This window comes from Lissotriton vulgaris, chromosome 1_1 (assembly GCF_964263255.1).
Source record: "Lissotriton vulgaris chromosome 1_1, aLisVul1.2, whole genome shotgun sequence".
NCBI lineage: Eukaryota > Metazoa > Chordata > Amphibia > Caudata > Salamandridae > Lissotriton > Lissotriton vulgaris.
Window position 1 is genome coordinate 1611958856 of NC_141685.1, and position 18959 is coordinate 1611977814.

The window sequence follows — 18959 nt, forward strand, 5'->3', positions numbered from 1 at the left end:
GAGGCGTTCTCCTGGCTAAATGTAGTGTGTTTACCCTTCGGCGAAGCTACAGTTGCAGAGGCACCCTCTCCTTCGGATGCTATGACTTTGCCTACAAGCTATCTGTCGCGGCTCGGCTGTTCACTTTCCTTGTCAAAAGCCCCCCTCGCTGCATCTAGCACTGGAACCCCTGTGTTATGTTACTGCTGTGTTGGGGACCCAGCGGCACAAGGAGTCTTCATTGTTCCCTTTCCTCGTAAGCGGCCATCTTGCTTCTTTGTCCTGGTTGAAGGTGGCTCGCAACAATGGACAGGCCTGGAGAAATTCTGCCGGTCCGGACAGGGTTGATGGATTGCCTGTGGTCGCTTTGGTTGGATCGGCTGGCGGGGACCTGGACTGAAACGCATTTTATAACGCTGGCTGAGTTGTCTTTAATGTCCTGTTTTTCTGCTGCACGTCACTGTCGATTTCTCCTGATGTCTATTTCTGCTGCTGGGGGGAGAACTTGTGCTGGACTGAGGTACTGGGTGTTACTGATTCTGGACTACCGGGTTTACAGTTTTTCGACACTGTGTTGTGCATGGCGCAGGATACACTGACGGCGAGGGAGGCCGGGAGTTCGGTTGTTGGGTGGGCTCCTCCCCGCTTTTCCTTTTCCTGGGAGTAGTAGGGTAGTGTATTCTTCTCTCTCTCCCTACGTTCAAACGTGATTTTATGGACTTTTTCTTTTCTTTCTTTACTTGTTTCTACATTTCGGGTTCTCTTTTTGGGGCGACAGACACACTGCTAGGGGGGGGGGGGGGTAGGCCATAGCCTCGGCATGCGTGTAGGGTGGGGGGTCTTCCTCGGTTCGTTTTTTGTTTCTATGGGCCTTCTTTTTCTCTTTTTCTGTTCATCTTTCTTACGTGCTTTTTCTTGGGTCAGTGGGTGGGACTGGTGTTAGGAGGGTAGCGGCTGGGGGGGACACCTCGCTACGTTTCATCATCCTGTGATTCTAGCTTTGTGCCGCCATTTTAGATATGTTTACTGTTAGTGTAATCTCCTGATTGACGTTGCCCATTTATTACTTGGATGTATGTTCTGTACACTGATCCGTTCTAGCTTCTGTATCTCCTTATATAAAAAATTATTTTAAAATTAACCTTACTATCTCCTGACACTTGGTGCACGTGGATTTACTGTAACACATGTTGTATGCTTCTACGTGCTGACGTGCTACCGAGTGGACGTATAATTTGCTACCAAGCTTAAGAAGTGTCGAGGCCGGCCGGATGGTTGTAGGCCCGTATTTGTCTTATGAACAGTGCTAAATAAAGGTTTTCAAAAATTAAAAAACAAAAAAAAAAACCCTCTGCAGACCCGAGAGAGTTGCAGAACTAGCGTCCCATTTCACTTTTCTCATTACCTCCCAAAGTCATGGAGAAAGCCATCAACCTCCAACTCACCGAACACCTGGAGAGAAAAAAAGAGCTGGACCCTTTACAATCAGGATTCAGAGCCAATCACAGCACCGAGATGGCCCTGATCGCAGCAACAGCAAAGATCGGAGAGCTATAGCGTTGTTTGCCGGATAGGTCGTATCCGGCAAACAACGCTATAGCTCTCCGAGAGACCGACTCACAGCCCCGGTACACGCAGGACGGCATACACGCCATTTTCTGGGGGATTTATATTCTGGCTACACGATTGATACATCGGCCGCATTGGGCCTGTCTATTTGAACTTTAACCCAACTAGGACCGGGTTGGAATTATGACCGGTCCCCTGATACCGCACCCATTACGCGTTATTCAGCCCTGAATTGACGAAAGACGTGTCGGCTGTTTGAATGTTCTTTTGATCTCCTTGAAAGGAGTTTCCTTCTGACCCGTAAAAGCAATTAAATAAGAAAAAGAATCTTTGGTTTGCGATTTTATCCTTCCTTGTATTACGTGATTACTCTCACAGAATAACTTACTTCCTAGTGTGCTCTGGACTTTGCTTATATATACAAGGAGGGGTTTCTTGCCCTACTCCTTTTCAGAGGTTTAGGGTTTCCTCTGACCTAGCAGCACCTTTCTACTTTTGCATTTTTCTTTACTCTTTCACCGCAATTTGTCGTGCGCCAACAATTTCTGAACACTAAAAACCCTTCGCAGGACTCTCACTATATCTGCTTGCTGATCCTGCACCTTTTGAATATCCCCAAGTGCCTAACTGGTTTTGGAAATTTTACAATAGTTCACATGCACCAACAGGTGGCGAGTGGCTCGATACCAGCATCATTAACTAATTTAACAACGAATAGGCAGTGCAGCAATTTAACATGGAACCTTATGATTCTGATGACTACAATCTTCTTCAGAATGAGAAGATGGGCACTATCTGCAAGTCGATAGTATCCACCAGAAAGATCACATGTAAAGGTAAGTAACTTTTTCTTCTTCTTCCGATGGCTATTTCAAACAGCACATTTCTCATCTTTGTGATAGATACTATAGCTATGCCCATCTCAGAAAAAACAAGAAAGTTCCCTTAGAAAAACAGATGTTTAAAGGAGGGGGGGGGGGGGGGGGGGAATTTAAGCTGCCTGCTCAATAAAACCTACCCAAAAATTATGAATTTTAAAGGTAAGGTCCTACCTACATAGCCTCTCCTGAATTCCCTGTATAATATAAATGTATATATGTTGGTTGCCAACTATGTAGCTTCCGGTGCCATGATGCACCCTTGTGGTGAATGTATGGTTTTAGTGATGTGTTAAGTAGGTTATGAGATGCATGGCTGTGTGCAGGGCGGACTGTTCAACTGGGTGGCAATTACATGACTTTGGTGACAGTGTGCACAGGAGTACTGGAAAGTCACTTCTAATGTGCTCGGTTTCAGTTGAGAGATTATTTATGTATCTTGGAAAGTATGATTAAAATTCAGCATGTGATATGATCTGTATAATGTATTGTATTCTTGATACACACGAACTTTGACAGTATTCTAGAGCTGGTCTCCAACACAGCTGATCTTTGGGATTCTCCACCGGAAGCGCAAGAGCATGGAGAGGAATGGTATACTAGGAGAGTTGCTACAGCTTTTTTGAACAAAGAGATTCAAGGATTCAGTGAGAAGGTTTGAATCTTAAAATCGGTCTTGGTGCCAACAAACTTCATCCAATATTACAAAAGATTATTTTATAAAAAGCCCCACTACAAAGCGCCAAACCAAGAAAATATTTAGTAATTGCTAAAGGCCGGCAGAAGAAAGGTAAGAGTCCAAGCAAGCAGAGATTATGGAGGAAGGCAATATGCAAGAAGACCTTCTCAGGGGACAAGATGGAAAGTTTGAAAATTGAAGGTGTCATTTAGCAGTAGCAGAGACCGTCTTGACGCGTGAAATTGAGAGTGCAGTGACAACCTTATGTGGTGTAAGAAGGATTTACATTTGCGTGTTGCAAAATATGCATATTAATTTAGAGAAAACAGATGCTGATTTTGTGCCTCACTTTTTAACATCTGCCCTCCACCCATTACCCTCACCTCCTTCGATAGCTCTCTCGGAGTAAAGTAAAGTAAGAGACTGAATGGTTGGAAATTGCGACAGAAGAAAAGGAAGGTGGCATCACAAAGTGACCTAGCAGAGTGCTGTTCCGCATATGATATGTACAGGTGATATAAGAGCATAAGCTGCCATCAAATATATTTAAAAATAACACTTTACAATACACAATTTTGGGAGTAAATTGGTGGCAATCATCCTTCACCTGGATCAGGAGGTAGTGAACAAATATGTAACTTTTATGACACCATGTAACTAGCAAGATATGGTATGATCTGGTGTAGTGGAGAGAATAAAAACACACAAAACTTGAACAGTATTCTACGATGCCAGTTTGGTTCAGGTTTAAAAGAACATACACATTTTAATCTATCTCTGTAGTGAAAGATGCTACTATGCTTTTATTAGATATTCCAAGACAGGAATTAATCTCTGATCACCTGAGAAACTTACACTTGCTTCAGGTATGTTTACGAATTAATTTTAAATGCCTGCTTATTACCTTCCGGGCAGTTCATAACAGAAGCCCATTTTATTTAAGAACAGAATTTGAGCATACCATCCAACAAGATCTCTTGGATATCACAACATAAACGTTTGGGATTCTGGGAAGGCAGGGCACTTTTTCCTTCTGAGCCCCTAGACTTCAATTTCCACTTGAAATTCGTATGTCCCCCAGTGAACAGACCCTTATAAAAAAAAAACTGAAAACCAGGTTATTCCAGTCATGGTAATTAGAACTTCTGAAATGGCCCCTCGGGGACACCGTCACGTAAACCGCCAGGGCTACTGCCCCTCAGACACTCATCTTTCCTGGCGGACCATTCAGCCCCAGCGTCCATGACAACGGAAACCCCTCCCCTCTCTGTTTTGCAGGAACCAACCCAGGGAAGCAGAGAACCGGAAGCACAACCGCCTGACCCCATAAGTCCCGCCTCCCCGCCGCCGGCAACAGACAGAAAAGACGAAAGCGGGAGACCAGAAGTCGTCGGAAGATCGCGGCAGGAGATTGCGACTGGAACGGAGGAAGAGAGCGAAGCAAACGGAGAAGCAGACGAATGGTGCGAGGACTGGTGGAGTCCCCAGGAGGAAGCTGAAGAGCGGCCGCAACTCACCGGGAGAGTTGCGGCGGAGCGTGTGAGTAACACCTAGCCTCTTTGTTGCACCTTAAGTGCTTGTATATAGTATAGAGCGTTTTTCTTTCTTACTGAGCACATTTTAGGCACGATAACCCTGCTAGCCCACTGTAAATACGTGTAAAGCACCTTTAATGTATATAGCCCTGAAGTACTAACTACCCTTCCCCAACACGTCTCACGCTGCTACCCTAGCACCATATTCGTCCATACCCCAGCCGTCCTAAACCCCCCTTCCCCGCTCTCCTCACGGTACTCTTCAAGCCCCTCACGAACCGGTGTTGGTAAAGGTTCTACTGTTCCCAGTACAGTGGGACTAACGGCTCCTTTTCTGTTTCCTCTTACTGCCCTCCGGAGAACTCCCCAGCAAGGAGCGGACATCTCTACCAAACAGACCCGGACCTGCATCCCAAGACCCGGACCTTCACCCAAGACCCGGACCTGCATCCCAAGACCCGGACCTGCATCCCAAGACCCGGACCTTCACCCAAGACCCGGACCTGCAACCCAAGACCCAGACCCCTCAGAGTCCTTCCTTGCCTTACCAAACACCTACAGCGGAGTTATTGTTTATTTGGTTTCTTCTTCTCTCCCTCATTCTATTTGGACTACGTTACAAAGACTATCTGTGTATGCAATAAAACAACACTATTGCACGCTATATCCGGCCTCCTTGCCTGATTTTCCAGCCAGCCGACCGCCCACGATCACATCTGGTGTCAGAAGTGGGATCGCCTGGAAGCATGGAGGCCGCGGTGAAAAGGATGGCCGAGTCCCAGGAACAGCTGGGGAAACTCATGGAGCGGTTCCTAAAGACCGCGGAGGATGACCGTGGCCAATTGCACGACGTCCTTAAAGGACAAGGGGACTCCCATGATCAAGCAATGGGGAAGCTCACAGACGCCCTGGGTCAACAGAGACCGATGACCTCCCTCCCATCAGTTGTTCTTCAAAAGTATGTTCCGGGGGAAGACCCAGACTATTTTTTTACTAACTTCTAGAGGCTAGCCCAGGCCGCTGCATGGCCGAATGATCGCTGGGGCCAGTAGCTGGGCCCTTTGTTGACGGGAGACCTACAGGCTGCATACCAGCAGGCCAATATACAGGGCAACAAGCCATATGCGGATATCAAGAAGTGTATCCTGGAACGTCTAGGCATAGACGATGAAAGATATAGGGTGAAGTTAAGGCAGATCAGAGAAGGACCCCAGGAAACCCCCAGAGCTCTGTCCTTTAGGGTTAAGGACCTAACCAACCGATGGCTCAGACCCGAAGTCTCCACCAAGGAGGATATCCTCGAGAAGCTGTACCTCGAGCAATTCCTGGCATCCCTACACCCGGGCACCCAAAGGTGGGTGAGACAACACGCCCGCCTCACGTTGGAGACAGCAGTAGAGATAGCGAGCGCCTATAGCAGGGCACAGGAACTGCAACGGCACAAGGAAGAACACCCGTTCAAACCACACGTCCCTGCAGGCGTCCGCCCCTACCGCCCTCGTTGCCACAAAGACCAGAACTGCCTCCCGTCATACCTGCCCCGATCCTGTACAGACCGACCAGTTCAGGGCCCCAGTGTTACAGTTGTGGTGAATTTGGCCACATTGCACGGGTTTGCCCTCACAAAGACGAGCCCATGGAAGTAGGCTTGGTGCACAATTACGTATGCTCTCCTCCGGATCTGGCACCTCCCCCGTTTCGCTGTCCAGTGAACATTAACGGACACGAGGTCCTGGCCCTAGCGGACACCGGGTGTCGCCAGAGCGTACTTAGACCACAAGACCTGTCCTCTCCGATTGACCCTCCTTCTGGCATGGTTGCCATACAGTGTGTACACGGGGACACTAAGAGATACCCCACCACCCGGGTACATGTTCAACACCCTAAGGACCCCGGTACCACACTCACCGTGGGTCTCGTACCCGCTCTCCCAGAACAAGCCATACTAGGAAGAGACTATTCAGGCCTACCCCAACTTCTACAGGACCCCACCGATTCCCTAACCAGTTGGTGGGAAGAAGCACCATATCCACAGGGATTGTCTCCGCCGGTTACAAACCCCAAGGTTCACAAAACCCAAACCCAGAAGAGGAGGGAAAGGAGGGAGCACACAGAGGTGTACCTCACAACGCCCGAAGACCACCCCTGGCAGACCGACAGAGAATTCAGGGCGGCACAACTGGAAGACCCACACCTGCAAGAGGCGTGGACACGAGGACCCCCTTAAAGTAGGTCCATATTTTTTTAAGAAAAAGGGGTTGTTGTACTGTAAGGGAGGGGCCCAGCAAAATCCCCAACTCCTGATCCCTGGACCCTTCCAAGACAAGGTACTCTACCTGGCCCACAGTCACCTCCTGGGGGGCCATTTCGGTGACGAGAAAGCCAGCCAAACAGTATTGGAGAAGTTCTACTGGCCTGGCGTTTATCAGCGTATCAAAACCTACTGTCAGGAATGTCCAGTATGCCAGAAGCACAGTAGATACCGACCCCCTAGAGCACCGCTACGACCTCTTCCTGTGATAGATGTCCCGTTCAGCCGCGTAGGTATGGACATCATCGGACCTCTACTGCCCTCCAGAAGCGGTTGTCGCTATGCACTGGTACTTGTGGACTACGCCACGCGTTTCCCTGAAGCCCTGCCCCTGTGTCAACCCACAACACAAAACATCGCTAGGCACTCATATCCGTATTCTCCAAGGTGGGGTTTCCCAGGGAAATCCTGACAGACCAGGGCACCCCGTTTGTCTCGGCACTTATGAAGCAGGTCTGCTCCCAGCTGGGCATAAAACAAATCCGAACATCGGCCTACCATCCGCAAACAGACGGATTAGTCGAGAGGTACAACGCCACCCTAAAACAAACGTTAAAGAAACTGTTGGGACTTGAAGCCAGACGGTGGGAAGAGATATTGCCGCTTGCCTTGTTCGCCATCCGATGCAAACCCCAAAGCAGTACCAGATATTCCCCTTTCGAGCTCCTGTACGGACGCCCCCCTCGCACTCTGTTGGACATGGCTCAAGAGGCGTGGCAAGCAGAACCAGACCGCACCCGTCCCCTTCCTGAATATGTCGACAACTTAAAGACTCACCTATCGGTGATCCGAGATATAGTCCGTCAAAACATGGAGAACGCCCAGCTCGCCCAGAAAGGGCAATACGACAAGGGTACGAAACCCCAGAAGTTTGTCGTAGGTGACCTGGTTCTCCTGATGATGCCATCCTCAGACCAGAAACTATTGGGCCAATGGCAGGGGGCGTATTCTGTCCTGCGACAGGTGACCCCTGTCACGTATGAACTAGAGCTGGATCCCAACCGTGGCACGACTCAAATCTATCACGTGAATCTACTCAAGAAATGGGAAGGACCACGACCTGTCCTATCCGGCTCTACCTCGTCTCTCTCTCTCTCCTTTGACCCATGCCTGGACACAGACCTGACAGCCACACAAATACAAGAGATACAGAGCGTTCTATACCCTCTGCGACAAGTGTTCTCCTCCTCACCCGGAAGGACCACTATTACAGAACACGTCATCCAAACTGAACAAGGGAAAAGTGTCCGACAACGACCATATCGAGTGCCCGAAGCCCGTAGAGAGGTGATACGGAGAGAAACGGAACAGATGCTGAAGATAGGGATCATAGAACCCTCGGTGAGTGACTGGAACTCCCCGATCGTCCTTGTCCCGAAGCCTGACGGGTCGGTCAGGTTTTGTATTGATTTTCGCGAAATCAACAAAATCTCCACCTTCGATACGTATCCCTTACCACGCGTCGATGAAATGGTGGAACGGATAGGGAAGGCAAAGTAGATCTCCACATTGGACCTCTGTAAAGGGTACTGGCAGATACCCCTCAGGACCGAAGACAGAAAGAAGACAGCCTTCTCCACCCCTGATGGGTTGTTTCAGTTCATCGTCTTGCCTTTCGGATTACATGGCGCACCCGCCACGTTTCAACGAGCAATGAATCTCGTCTTAAGGCCTCATTCCCAATATGCAGGAGACTATTTAGACGATATCATCATCTATAGTAACAGTTGGTCCCAGCACCTGGAACACCTGCAGAAAGTTGTCACGTCCCTGGGATCTCTCGGATTCACCATCAACCCCGCCAAGACCACCCTTGCAGCACAAACGGTGAAATATCTCGGATATCTTCTAGGCGAAGGCCTGATAAGACCTCAAAAGAACAAGATCGAGGCCAGACATACTCTCCCCTTTCCCCAGACCCGAAAAGACCTCCGGGCCTTCCTAGGATTCTTGGGCTATTACCGAAGATTCGTTCCTAACTTTTCGCAAAGAGCAGCCCCCCTTACCGATCTCCTCAGGAAAACCTCCAAAACGGAAGCTGCCCTCAGAGACCCTACTCCCCTGCTGTGGCATGCCTTCACTGACCTAAAGAACGCCCTGACTTCCAGTCCCGTATTGGTAAGCCCGGACTATACCCAACCATTCCTGCTCCAAACAGACGCCTCTGACCAGGGCTGTTCTATCCCAAAAAGACCACCAGGGAAACGAAAAACCGATTCTCTACCTCAGCAGGAAACTGTTCCCAAGAGAACAAAACTACGCCGTGGTGGAGAAGGAGGCCCTTGCCATCAAATGGGCCGCCGAAAGTCTGCGCTATTACTTGGAAGGCCGTGATGTAATCATATATACGGATCATGCACCCTTAGAGTGGATGGCACGAAACAAAGGGCGGAACAACCGCGTCCTCCGTTGGTTCCTATCACTGCAGCCGTATCATTTTAAAACTCTCCATCGAAAAGGAACTCATCAGGGCAATGCGGACTATCTCTCCCGATACCCCAGATCCCATACCGGTACAAGAAAGACAGCTAGGGAAAGGGGATGCGAAATGGCCCCTCGGGAGGTGACCTCGGGGACACCGTCACGTAAACCGCCAGGGCTACCGCCCCTCAGACACTCACCTTTCCTGGCGGACCATTCAGCCCCAGCGTCCATGACAACGGAAACCCCTCCCCTCTCTGTTTTGCAGGAACCAACCCAGGGAAGCCGAGAACCGGAAGCACAACCGCCTGACCCCGGAAGTCCCGCCTCCCCGCCGCTGGCAACAGACAGAAAAGACGGAAGCGGGAGACCAGAAGTCGTCGGAAGATCGTGGCAGGAGATTGCGACTGGAGCGGAGGAAGAGAGCGAAGCAAACGGAGAAGCAGACGAATGGTGCGAGGACTGGTGGAGTCCCCAGGAGGAAGCTGAAGAGCGGCCGCAACTCACCATGAGAGTTGCGGCGGAGCGTGTGAGTAACACCTAGCCTCTTTGTTGCACCTTAAGTGCTCGTATATAGTATAGAGCGTTTTTCTTTCTTACTGAGCACATTTTAGGCATGATAACCCTGCTAGCCCACTGTAAATACGTGTAAGGCACCTTTAATGTATATAGCCCTGAAGTACTAACTACCCTTCCCCAACACGTCTCACGCTGCTACCCTAGCACCTTCATCTTCGTCCATACCCGAGCCGTCCTAAACCCCCCTTTCCCGCTCTCCTCACGGTACTCTTCAAGCCCCTCACGAACCGGTGTTGGTAAAGGTTCTACTGTACCCAGTACAGTGGGACTAACGGCTCCTTTTCTGTTTCCTCTTACTGCCCTCCGGAGAACTCCCCAGCAAGGAGCGGACATCTCTACCAAACAGACCCAGACCGGCATCCCAAGACCCGGACCTTCACCCAAGACCTGGACCTGCATCCCAAGACCCGGACCTTCACTCAAGACCCGGACCTGCAACCCAAGACTCGGACCCCTCAGAGTCCTTCCTTCTCTTACCAAACACCTATAGCGGAGTTATTGTTTATTTGGTTTCTTCTTCTCTCCCTCATACTATTTGGACTACGTTACAAAGACTATCTGTGTATGCAATAAAACAACACTATTGCACGCTATATCCGGCCTCCTTGCCTGATTTTCCAGCCAGCCGACCGCCCACGATCACAGAACTGTATCAGTCTTTTTATACTTTATATATAGTGACAGGGCATCTGTTAAACAGCGGTGATCTCTATAAATGATTCATTCAGTGGGGCTGATACAAGCATCAATGATTATTAACTGACACATGGGATGTCATAAACTTCAAACTCAGATAATCAAAATGAAAGAAAATTAGACAATGACTAGTTGTTGGAGAGGAGTGGTTACACCGATAATTTTTAAAGATTAAAATTTTTCAAGTTTGATTTTTGAACCAATGCCTGACTTATTTAAGACTTGTCCAACTCTCTCGAAATGTTCACTGGGAGAAATTTGGACAAAAAAATGGAGGACACTCCTGTGATGTTCTAGAATACAATTCATAAGTTCCCAAAGAAAAAAAATTTCATAACTATAGCAATAGGCGTCTGATTGATGGATTTATCAAGCAACGCTGCTTGCAAACCTATGTGTACTAAACGAAAGTGGTGAGATGAATTCAATCGTATGGTTCTGGGGTTCCAAATTCAAGGATAGTTAATGGCAGTGACTAAAATGTGTTCACAGTAGTTCAATGGTACTGCATATTGCTGGGTTATGCAATTAATTTCTTTTTTTGCCCACTTGTGACAGTGGTATGCTATAACAATAATTCTGAAGGCATAGAGGAAGGAACTGAGCGAGCAAATAGCCTAACAAACACAAAGAAATTCCTGCTTCAGCACAGACTCACCTGTATGTGTTCGTTCGTGTGCAATCAGCTTTGACGAACTAACAAAACTCTTTCCACATTGAGCACATTTAAATGGCTTTTCCCCTGTGTGAGTTCTCCGATGGATAATCAGATTGGAATTTCGACTGAAAGTCTTCCCACACTCAGCACATGTGTGTGATTTGCTGGGGGAAGCGGTACTCTGGAGTAAAGTGGGGCTTGCGGATGAACCAATAACGTTTTCACATTCATTGGATAAGTCTGGTTCACTTGGTGTAGGGCTGTCTTGCATTGTATTGGTCTTATTCAGTCTTCCACATGCCTCTCCTTGATCTGATAACTGAACATGATCTTTGGAGACTTCGGATGCAGCTTCAACAAGTTCCAGTTGTAAAGTATACTCCTCGTGATCTTCCTCTAAACACTGGTTGGTAGGCGGAGTCTGGTGTTCTGCAAATTCTCCATGATACACAACCAAACAATGGTCACTGGGATCTGCCTCTGGTTCTTCACAATATTTAGTCACACATCTGTAATTAGGTTCAGCATATTTTTCCCGATTCTTCTCTGTGTATTCATTACGTTCATCAACCTCTTGTTTAATATGTTCATGGTACACACCTGCAGCTCCAGTATTACTTTCAAGCTGTAGTTCTGAATATGCTTCATGATACACTGCTATACATTTACTGCTAGGTCCATCCTCTGGCTTTGCAAATGCCACACGACAAATCTTCATACAATCACCTCCAAGTTCAGTACCAGCTTCTTTACAACACACAGCATAACTTTCACTCTTGGATTCAGGTTGTACATAGTCCTGAACCTTTTGTAGAACTGTGTTTCTAGTTTCTGTGCCACTTTTATCATTTTCTATGGGGTTGATTTCTACACAGGTGATATGGAGTTCAGAATAGCCATATCTTTCTCCTTCCACACCCCTTTTTCTGTTTTCAGACTCTGGTTCATCATATTCTTTCCGAATGCTATCAATCTCACCTAGACGTCTTTCAGTCTTGGGTTCAAGTAGTAGTTGTGATTCTCTGGACAAAAGTCCATTCTTGGGTGGATTGTGCTGGTCTGCATATTCTTCAAATTCCCTCACCACATAAATCGTTCTGGATTCAGCCTCCGCATGTTCCTGAGATTCCCCCTCTGGTTGGTTGTTACAGAGTTCAGTATTAGGATTTGCACAGTATTGGTGTTCTACTTCATGAGGAGTGCGTTCAATATCTGGTTCAGCGCTATACTGGCGACATTTACTGGCTTCAGTTTCAGGTTCTGCACAATATTGGTGTTCCATGTCCTGCTGTCTTCTATTGGGTTCATTTTCAGGAGCTGCAAAATATTGGTGTTCCTGGTCCTGGTTTCTGAGACCATTATCAGGTTGTGTAACATATTGGTGCTCTGCCTCCTGGTCTCTGGAGCTACGTTCCAGCTCAACTTCAGCACAATACTGATGTTCTTCTTGATGTCTAGGTCTAGCCTCAACCACAGGGTCTGCACAATACTGGTGTTCCACCTGCAAGGGTCTATTAATGGGTTCAGGTTGTGCACAATATTGGTGTTCCACAGCTTGCTGTTTGTTATAAAGTTGACTCCCGGCTTCTGCACAATACTGGTGTTCCACAGTGTGGAGTCGGTTAGAGGGCTCAGTTTCGGACTCAGCACAATACTGGTGTTCCACAGTGTGGAGTCGGTTAGAGGGCTCAGTTTCGGACTCAGCACAATACTGGTGTTCCACAGTGTGGAGTCGGTTAGAGGGCTCAGTTTCGGACTCAGCACAATACTGGTGTTCTACATCCTGGAGTCTATTGTGTTCGCTTAGGGGCTGCGCACAATATTGGTGTTCAGCTTCCTTGTTTTCCCCCGCCTGGTAGTGGTTACTGAGTTCCTCTTGCTGCCCACAAGGTCTTTGGAACTCACTTTCCATACATTTGTTACAAGGAGCTGGACAATGCTGTAGTTTACTTTCCAAATGTTGGTGATCGCATTTCATTTCTGCAAGTTAAGAGAAGATTTAGACATCAATTCATGCCTTCAACATATTGTCCAAATGTTAAATCAGTAAAGGAAAGACAGGCCAAAAATAAATGCAAAAAAGTACCGTTGATTAATTTAAAACGTATGCCATCAATTAAAGCTTTGTAAAACAAAGGTTTAATTACACAATAAAGCTGCAGAATAACATTACCAGGAAAAGTAACTAAACAATGTTATATACTGGAAAAAAAACGAGATGAAAACAGAACAAAGGAAATGTTACACAACAAAAAAGTGTATAAAACATTTCAAATACTAGTTGTTCCCTTATTTTCTTGTGGACATGGAAGACATTAACCAGATTATATTTTCAATTGAATAAACGAAATCGCATGTTTGTCCAACAAAAATAAGATCACAAAGAAAAATGTTACATTCCTAAGAAGATAATGAAAGGAAAACATGTTACTTACCAGTAACACTAGTTTTGGAGCAGTATATCTTGCTTAGATTCACAAGCAACTTCATTAGAAACATTATTTTCAATAAAACAAAAAATTAAATGGACATAGGTAGTCCTCAATGAGCAGGACAGGAAACAAAGAATCCTTTGTCAAGATCAGCGGCTCATCGGATCAATCGGTCATTTAAGCTTGAAGAGGCTGGCTACGGTGCATTAGTCTATAAAAGGTTCCAAGTTGCAAAAGTAATCTTGCAAACAACTTATTTTTCTGTAGTGTCAATCTCTTTTAGATTCACACTGTTTCACCTCATAGTAAGCAGTACACAGCAATGAGAAAAGAAGCAAAGGAAAATGTCCTTAAAGAGTATCTTTGAACGTCTACAATGACTTCTGAATCCAGATAGTATTGTTCAGAAGTGTGTGCATATCTCAAAATTGACCCTTTGTATATGTAGGCTGACGGGTATGCTGGTTTCTTTATCAGAAAAAAAGGGGACGCAAAAGCAACATTTCCAAACTGTACAATCCATATTTTCAGATATTACAAAATCAAACAGCAGCACAATTTGAAACATGGTGACAAATGGGACAATTTCAAAAGTGGGACAAAGTCCTGACAGTCAGTTCTTTTGAGCAGTTTTAGGGTCTGTACCGGGAACTGTGAAGGCTACAATGCCACTTGCAATGTTCATTGTTATTTTTGTAGCCAATATCTTCAGGTGAAATTAAACAGATTTACAAAATGTTACCAGACCAATTTGAATTAAGTGACCGCTCGTAACAAAGGACCCAATATTTAATTGATGAAGAATACAGGTGAATTTTTGAGACAAAATATGTAATAACTGCACAATCTGGAGTAGAAACAAGTTTTAATACTAGTTTATTTGCAAGAAGGCTCGGCTCTTTACTGGTAATGCTGAAGTCATTTCTCAGGTTATCTGTTCTGGTGTATGTGATTAATATTGCCTCAGCATCTGGCCATTCTTCGACAGCCTAAAGACATTTCTCAACTGTAGACGCCTTTTTTACAGTAAAGGCATGAACGGTGCAAAATTATGGTTCTGGTCACTATTAGCAATCAGTTCCAGCAGATGTGCTCGGGATGCATTGGACCCTCAATCCCTTGCAGACAAGCGCATGCTGTTTTGCAGCATAAATAAATCCACCGTAACCCCCAATAAAATAGACCATGGTTGGCTACATTTAGGACATCTAGCCTACTTTTTATCCAGGGCCACTTTTATGCGGCAGGGGAGAGTCAAATAATGCGGCAGTGATGAGTACATTATACTGCAAGAAAAGGCAAATTATGCTGCACATTTTGGGATAGTATTGCTTCACTGTTTGGTCACTTTTAAACTTGTTAAGACTGTCTGGGCATTAGTTGCAACTCATCAGTACCAGTTTAACACCTAAACACAGCTATAATCTACAGAAAGGTGACCAGTCAACCATTGCAAAGGGCCTTCCACTGCGTGGCAACACATGTTACTGCGTTTTTAGTAACTTTTGAACTGTTTAAGCTAGAAACAAAGTTTGTTTTTGTTCAAATCTGCAGATTCTGCAAGAGAGGATGGATTATGTGGCAAAATTATAATTATGCGAAACTCGCCAAGGCTGCACAATCGCATAATTCCAGTGGCCTTGCTTTTATCCCCCATTTCTCTACAGAAGAAGCAGGGTTATATACATTCTATGCAATTTCTTAAACTGAAATAATTTGAACCTTGCATTTGAGAATCCAGTTTGTAGACACTACATTTTGACATGGTTTTAAGTTTTTTTCATTCTCCAGTAGGTATGTACATTCAAAACAATTGTTATATTGATCGTCTCTTTCCTGAAGGTCGAATTAACGTTCTGAGAGTAAAGAAAATCACGTGCAATAGAGCAAAAACTTTGTAAAATGGTGAGGAATTCCCGATAAAACAGCAGAAAAGGGTAAAGTTTCAGAAGACTATTAACGACTGGCGGTAGAATCCAGAGGGTCAAGAGAGCGGTAAATGTTCATGATAATTGTAACCTCCTGAACCAACTACAGAGGGATTAAAAAATGGATAAAACAGCAAATATTTATAACAGTTAAAGGGCATCAGACCATCCTCAAACATTACACAAATCATGGTAGGTACAATCTACTTACTCCAGAAAAAAACACATAGCCTTCAGTTAATAAAGGGATAGAAACCAGACACGTTCAGAACCCACTTTGTTGGGTAGCTACCAGGGAGGGAGGCTAATCATGAGTAAGTGTTAAATAATTAGAACAATCTTGTGAGTGAGCAATCTGTGGCTGGCCTGATTCAGGTGGTTATGATCAGCCATGATCCTCTCAACTCTGTCCCGATCTCTTGCTTCGCTGTCTGCTTTCCGAGAGCAGGAGATATCTCCCCATCTGTATTATTTCTTCATTTTGGAGGTGCTTTAAAATGCAGGAAATTTACTTTGTTCAACTCTCACTTCCGCTCACAGCCAGCCGCTGCCTCCTTTTACTAAAACTCTAGATAGCAACATGAGGATTTCACCCGAGACAACAGCATCTCATGGCTGCACAGTATTGACACTCAGCCAGAGGCCAACTGAATTACAGTGTTTGCTATACAAGGGAATCAATGATAGGATGCCTTTGAATGGTTAACGGGGAAGGTGTTAACCTGAAATTCCTATGCTACTGGTTGACAATGTATTTAGCCATGTTGTACAGCGGAAGCAAACATTTTTCTTTTTTTTTTAAACTGACGGTAGAGCTTTTTTTTTTTTGTTGTGCAGACGCATCTACACCCTCCTTCACTCAGAGATGCCTCCCATCAGCATTTCTTTAAAAAAAAGGCAAAAGGTCATATAGACGAGACCTATTGGATTTGCCAACGCTCGTTTTCACAGAGCCATCTTAATACTTTCCTGTATACCGAGACTTACTCCAGTATTCTGAAACCTGCATCACATCTGACTGCTGCGTCTGTGAAGCTCGGCATTGCTGGACGTTGCAGTCTCAGAGGACTTCACTGGCATCTTTTAGTAACCCAAGCAGTTATTGACTAAGGAGGAAATGAGGCATAATGGCAGGAGATGAAGACTTTGGAACTAGGGAACCATGTGCAATATTATGTGATTTTACATAAATTGCGTAATCTCCGCGTGGCTTATAAGGGTTTGTGCTATATAAAACTGCAAAAAAAGAGCCTCTGGTCAAGCAAGAGTAGACCTATGCTTCCCATCTGACAACTGCCAAAAACCTATTAATTAGTCTCTGTCAGTTGTAGAAGTTTATCTGACAACATGCACAATACTAAATACTGCCATTAAAAAAAACATACATTCTGACATCAACAGAAAAAGGAAACGTGCTGTTATCAGGTAAGTGAAGTACTGGAGCCTGGGCCATTGGCAGCGGCGAACGCAGTTTCTTCTCCGGCAGTGCTGGTAACGTGCTCCACTCAATTTGGTATCTGTGACTAAGCTATGCTTATTTAGTCAAGTTCACACAGACGTCTTGCTACGCCTGCCCAGAATTATGTCTCTGCTCACTTTATGTGCTCCTGCATAATATTTCCTTGTTTCTGTTACAACGGCAAACATTGCTTGGCCACCGACTGATGGTGGTAGAGTCAGGTGTGTGTCTATTCCTGAAGCGTTAAAACAGGCGTTCTTTAAGCTCTAGGCCAACTGGCTGGCTAGCTGGAGGGTAGACTCGCTAAGCACTATAAGACACAGGAGAGGGTGGGCGCAAGCAGCAACAGTGCGAGCAGGTGCAAGCATCAACAGTGCGAGCGGGTGCAAGCAGCAACAGTACGAGCGGGTGCAAGCAGCAACAGTGCGAGCGGGTGCAAGCAGCAACAGTGCGAGCGGGTGAAAGCAACTACACATGGGGGAAATTAGCTGACAAACACATGCACGGTTATGGAGCTCTGCAACAAGAATAAAAACCAAATACCTCAGAAACCGTGCGAGCAGTGTACGGACACTGGGCGATGCCAGAAAGCAGTACTTGGACTATGCTCCAGGGGCGGGACAAACACACAAAGGGATGTAAAGCTGGCATGCGTTAACCAAAGAGATGCAAAGAAAAGAGTGTGAAGATGAAGCCAACCAATGGTAAGAAATGGACCGGCTCTAAGCCCCCTTCAAAGTGAACAAAATGTCTCACAAGCAACAGAGCATGTGTTGTGTCAGAAGAGACCTAAAAAATTGTGGAGAATGGAGGGAGGACAACAAAGTTTCACTTGATACCTACAGGAAAAGAAGCCACTAAACATAGAATAAGTACTTGGTTGATGTGCGGAGGTTGCTTGGGGCTCTATACTTTAAACACCTTGGATAAAAAGTGTATGCGCTCACCATCCCACAAATGTCACTCGGTTTGCTTTTCTGTCTATGTGTAAGCAGATGACATGTAGACCATGTTGAAAGTTGAAAAGGATGTAAAAACTACAATCAGAAACTTCCAGGACTGATTTCTAGTCATCGACGCATGGACAGTTTACAACCAGCCCAAATTTAATAGGTGCGGGAGTGGGCAGGGGACTTAGATTCTGCTCCCGCTCCATAAAATATCACTCTGGCCCTATCAGGTTTGTTTCAATACAACAGACCACTTTCCTGTGCCAGCTTCAGTTGTGAAATACCTAAGAATTATGATCAATTCCACTCTCTTCCTGACTTCCAAAATTAACACATTCACATGTAGTGTTTTGTTGTGTTCAGGTTAGGACACAAGCTCTGTATTGCTTTTCTACACAATTTAGCCACTATCAATCCTTTCATCTGGACTTGCCAAGGCAGCAATATACACTCTAGTTAAAACAGGATGGAGAAGGTAATAAGGTGTTATTGAAACCTGGAAGCCCTGATCACCTCTTGTCTTCCTTGTCATGGCTACAATGGCATCTAGCTCAGAACTGCTTTCAATTAAAGATTATACATCTTATTCATAGAAGCATTTTTCCCAGCACTAAATGCTCTCACATCCAGATCTGTTATGAATGCCCCCAAGTTAAAGAGATCTCGCTTACATTGTTGGGCAGCTAGTCAACTGTGGAATTTCATCTAGGCTAGTAGAAATAACCAAATCAGTTCAAATTAAAAAAAATCCTATGGAGCAGAGCCTTATACCCCATTCGCATTTCCCTTGGGCAGGTCCTCAGTGGAGCACAACTGAGGTAGCTGTGGATCCCATGCCTGCTTATAATGGCTGAATTGGCTCTTTGTTGCCTGTTCCTGATTATT

At 45.7% G+C, this 18959-nt stretch overlaps 1 protein-coding gene across 1 annotated transcript in view; it reads right to left on the bottom strand.

Annotated features, from left to right (window-relative positions):
* The window catches only part of LOC147750887 (uncharacterized), a 235175-nt gene that overhangs the window by 96897 nt on the left and 119319 nt on the right, over positions 1-18959 (bottom strand). The window contains exon 3 of the mRNA XM_086918474.1: positions 11306-13285. Within this exon, the coding sequence (XP_086774600.1) occupies positions 11306-13285 (1980 nt within the window). The remainder of the gene's footprint in view (positions 1-11305; positions 13286-18959) is intronic.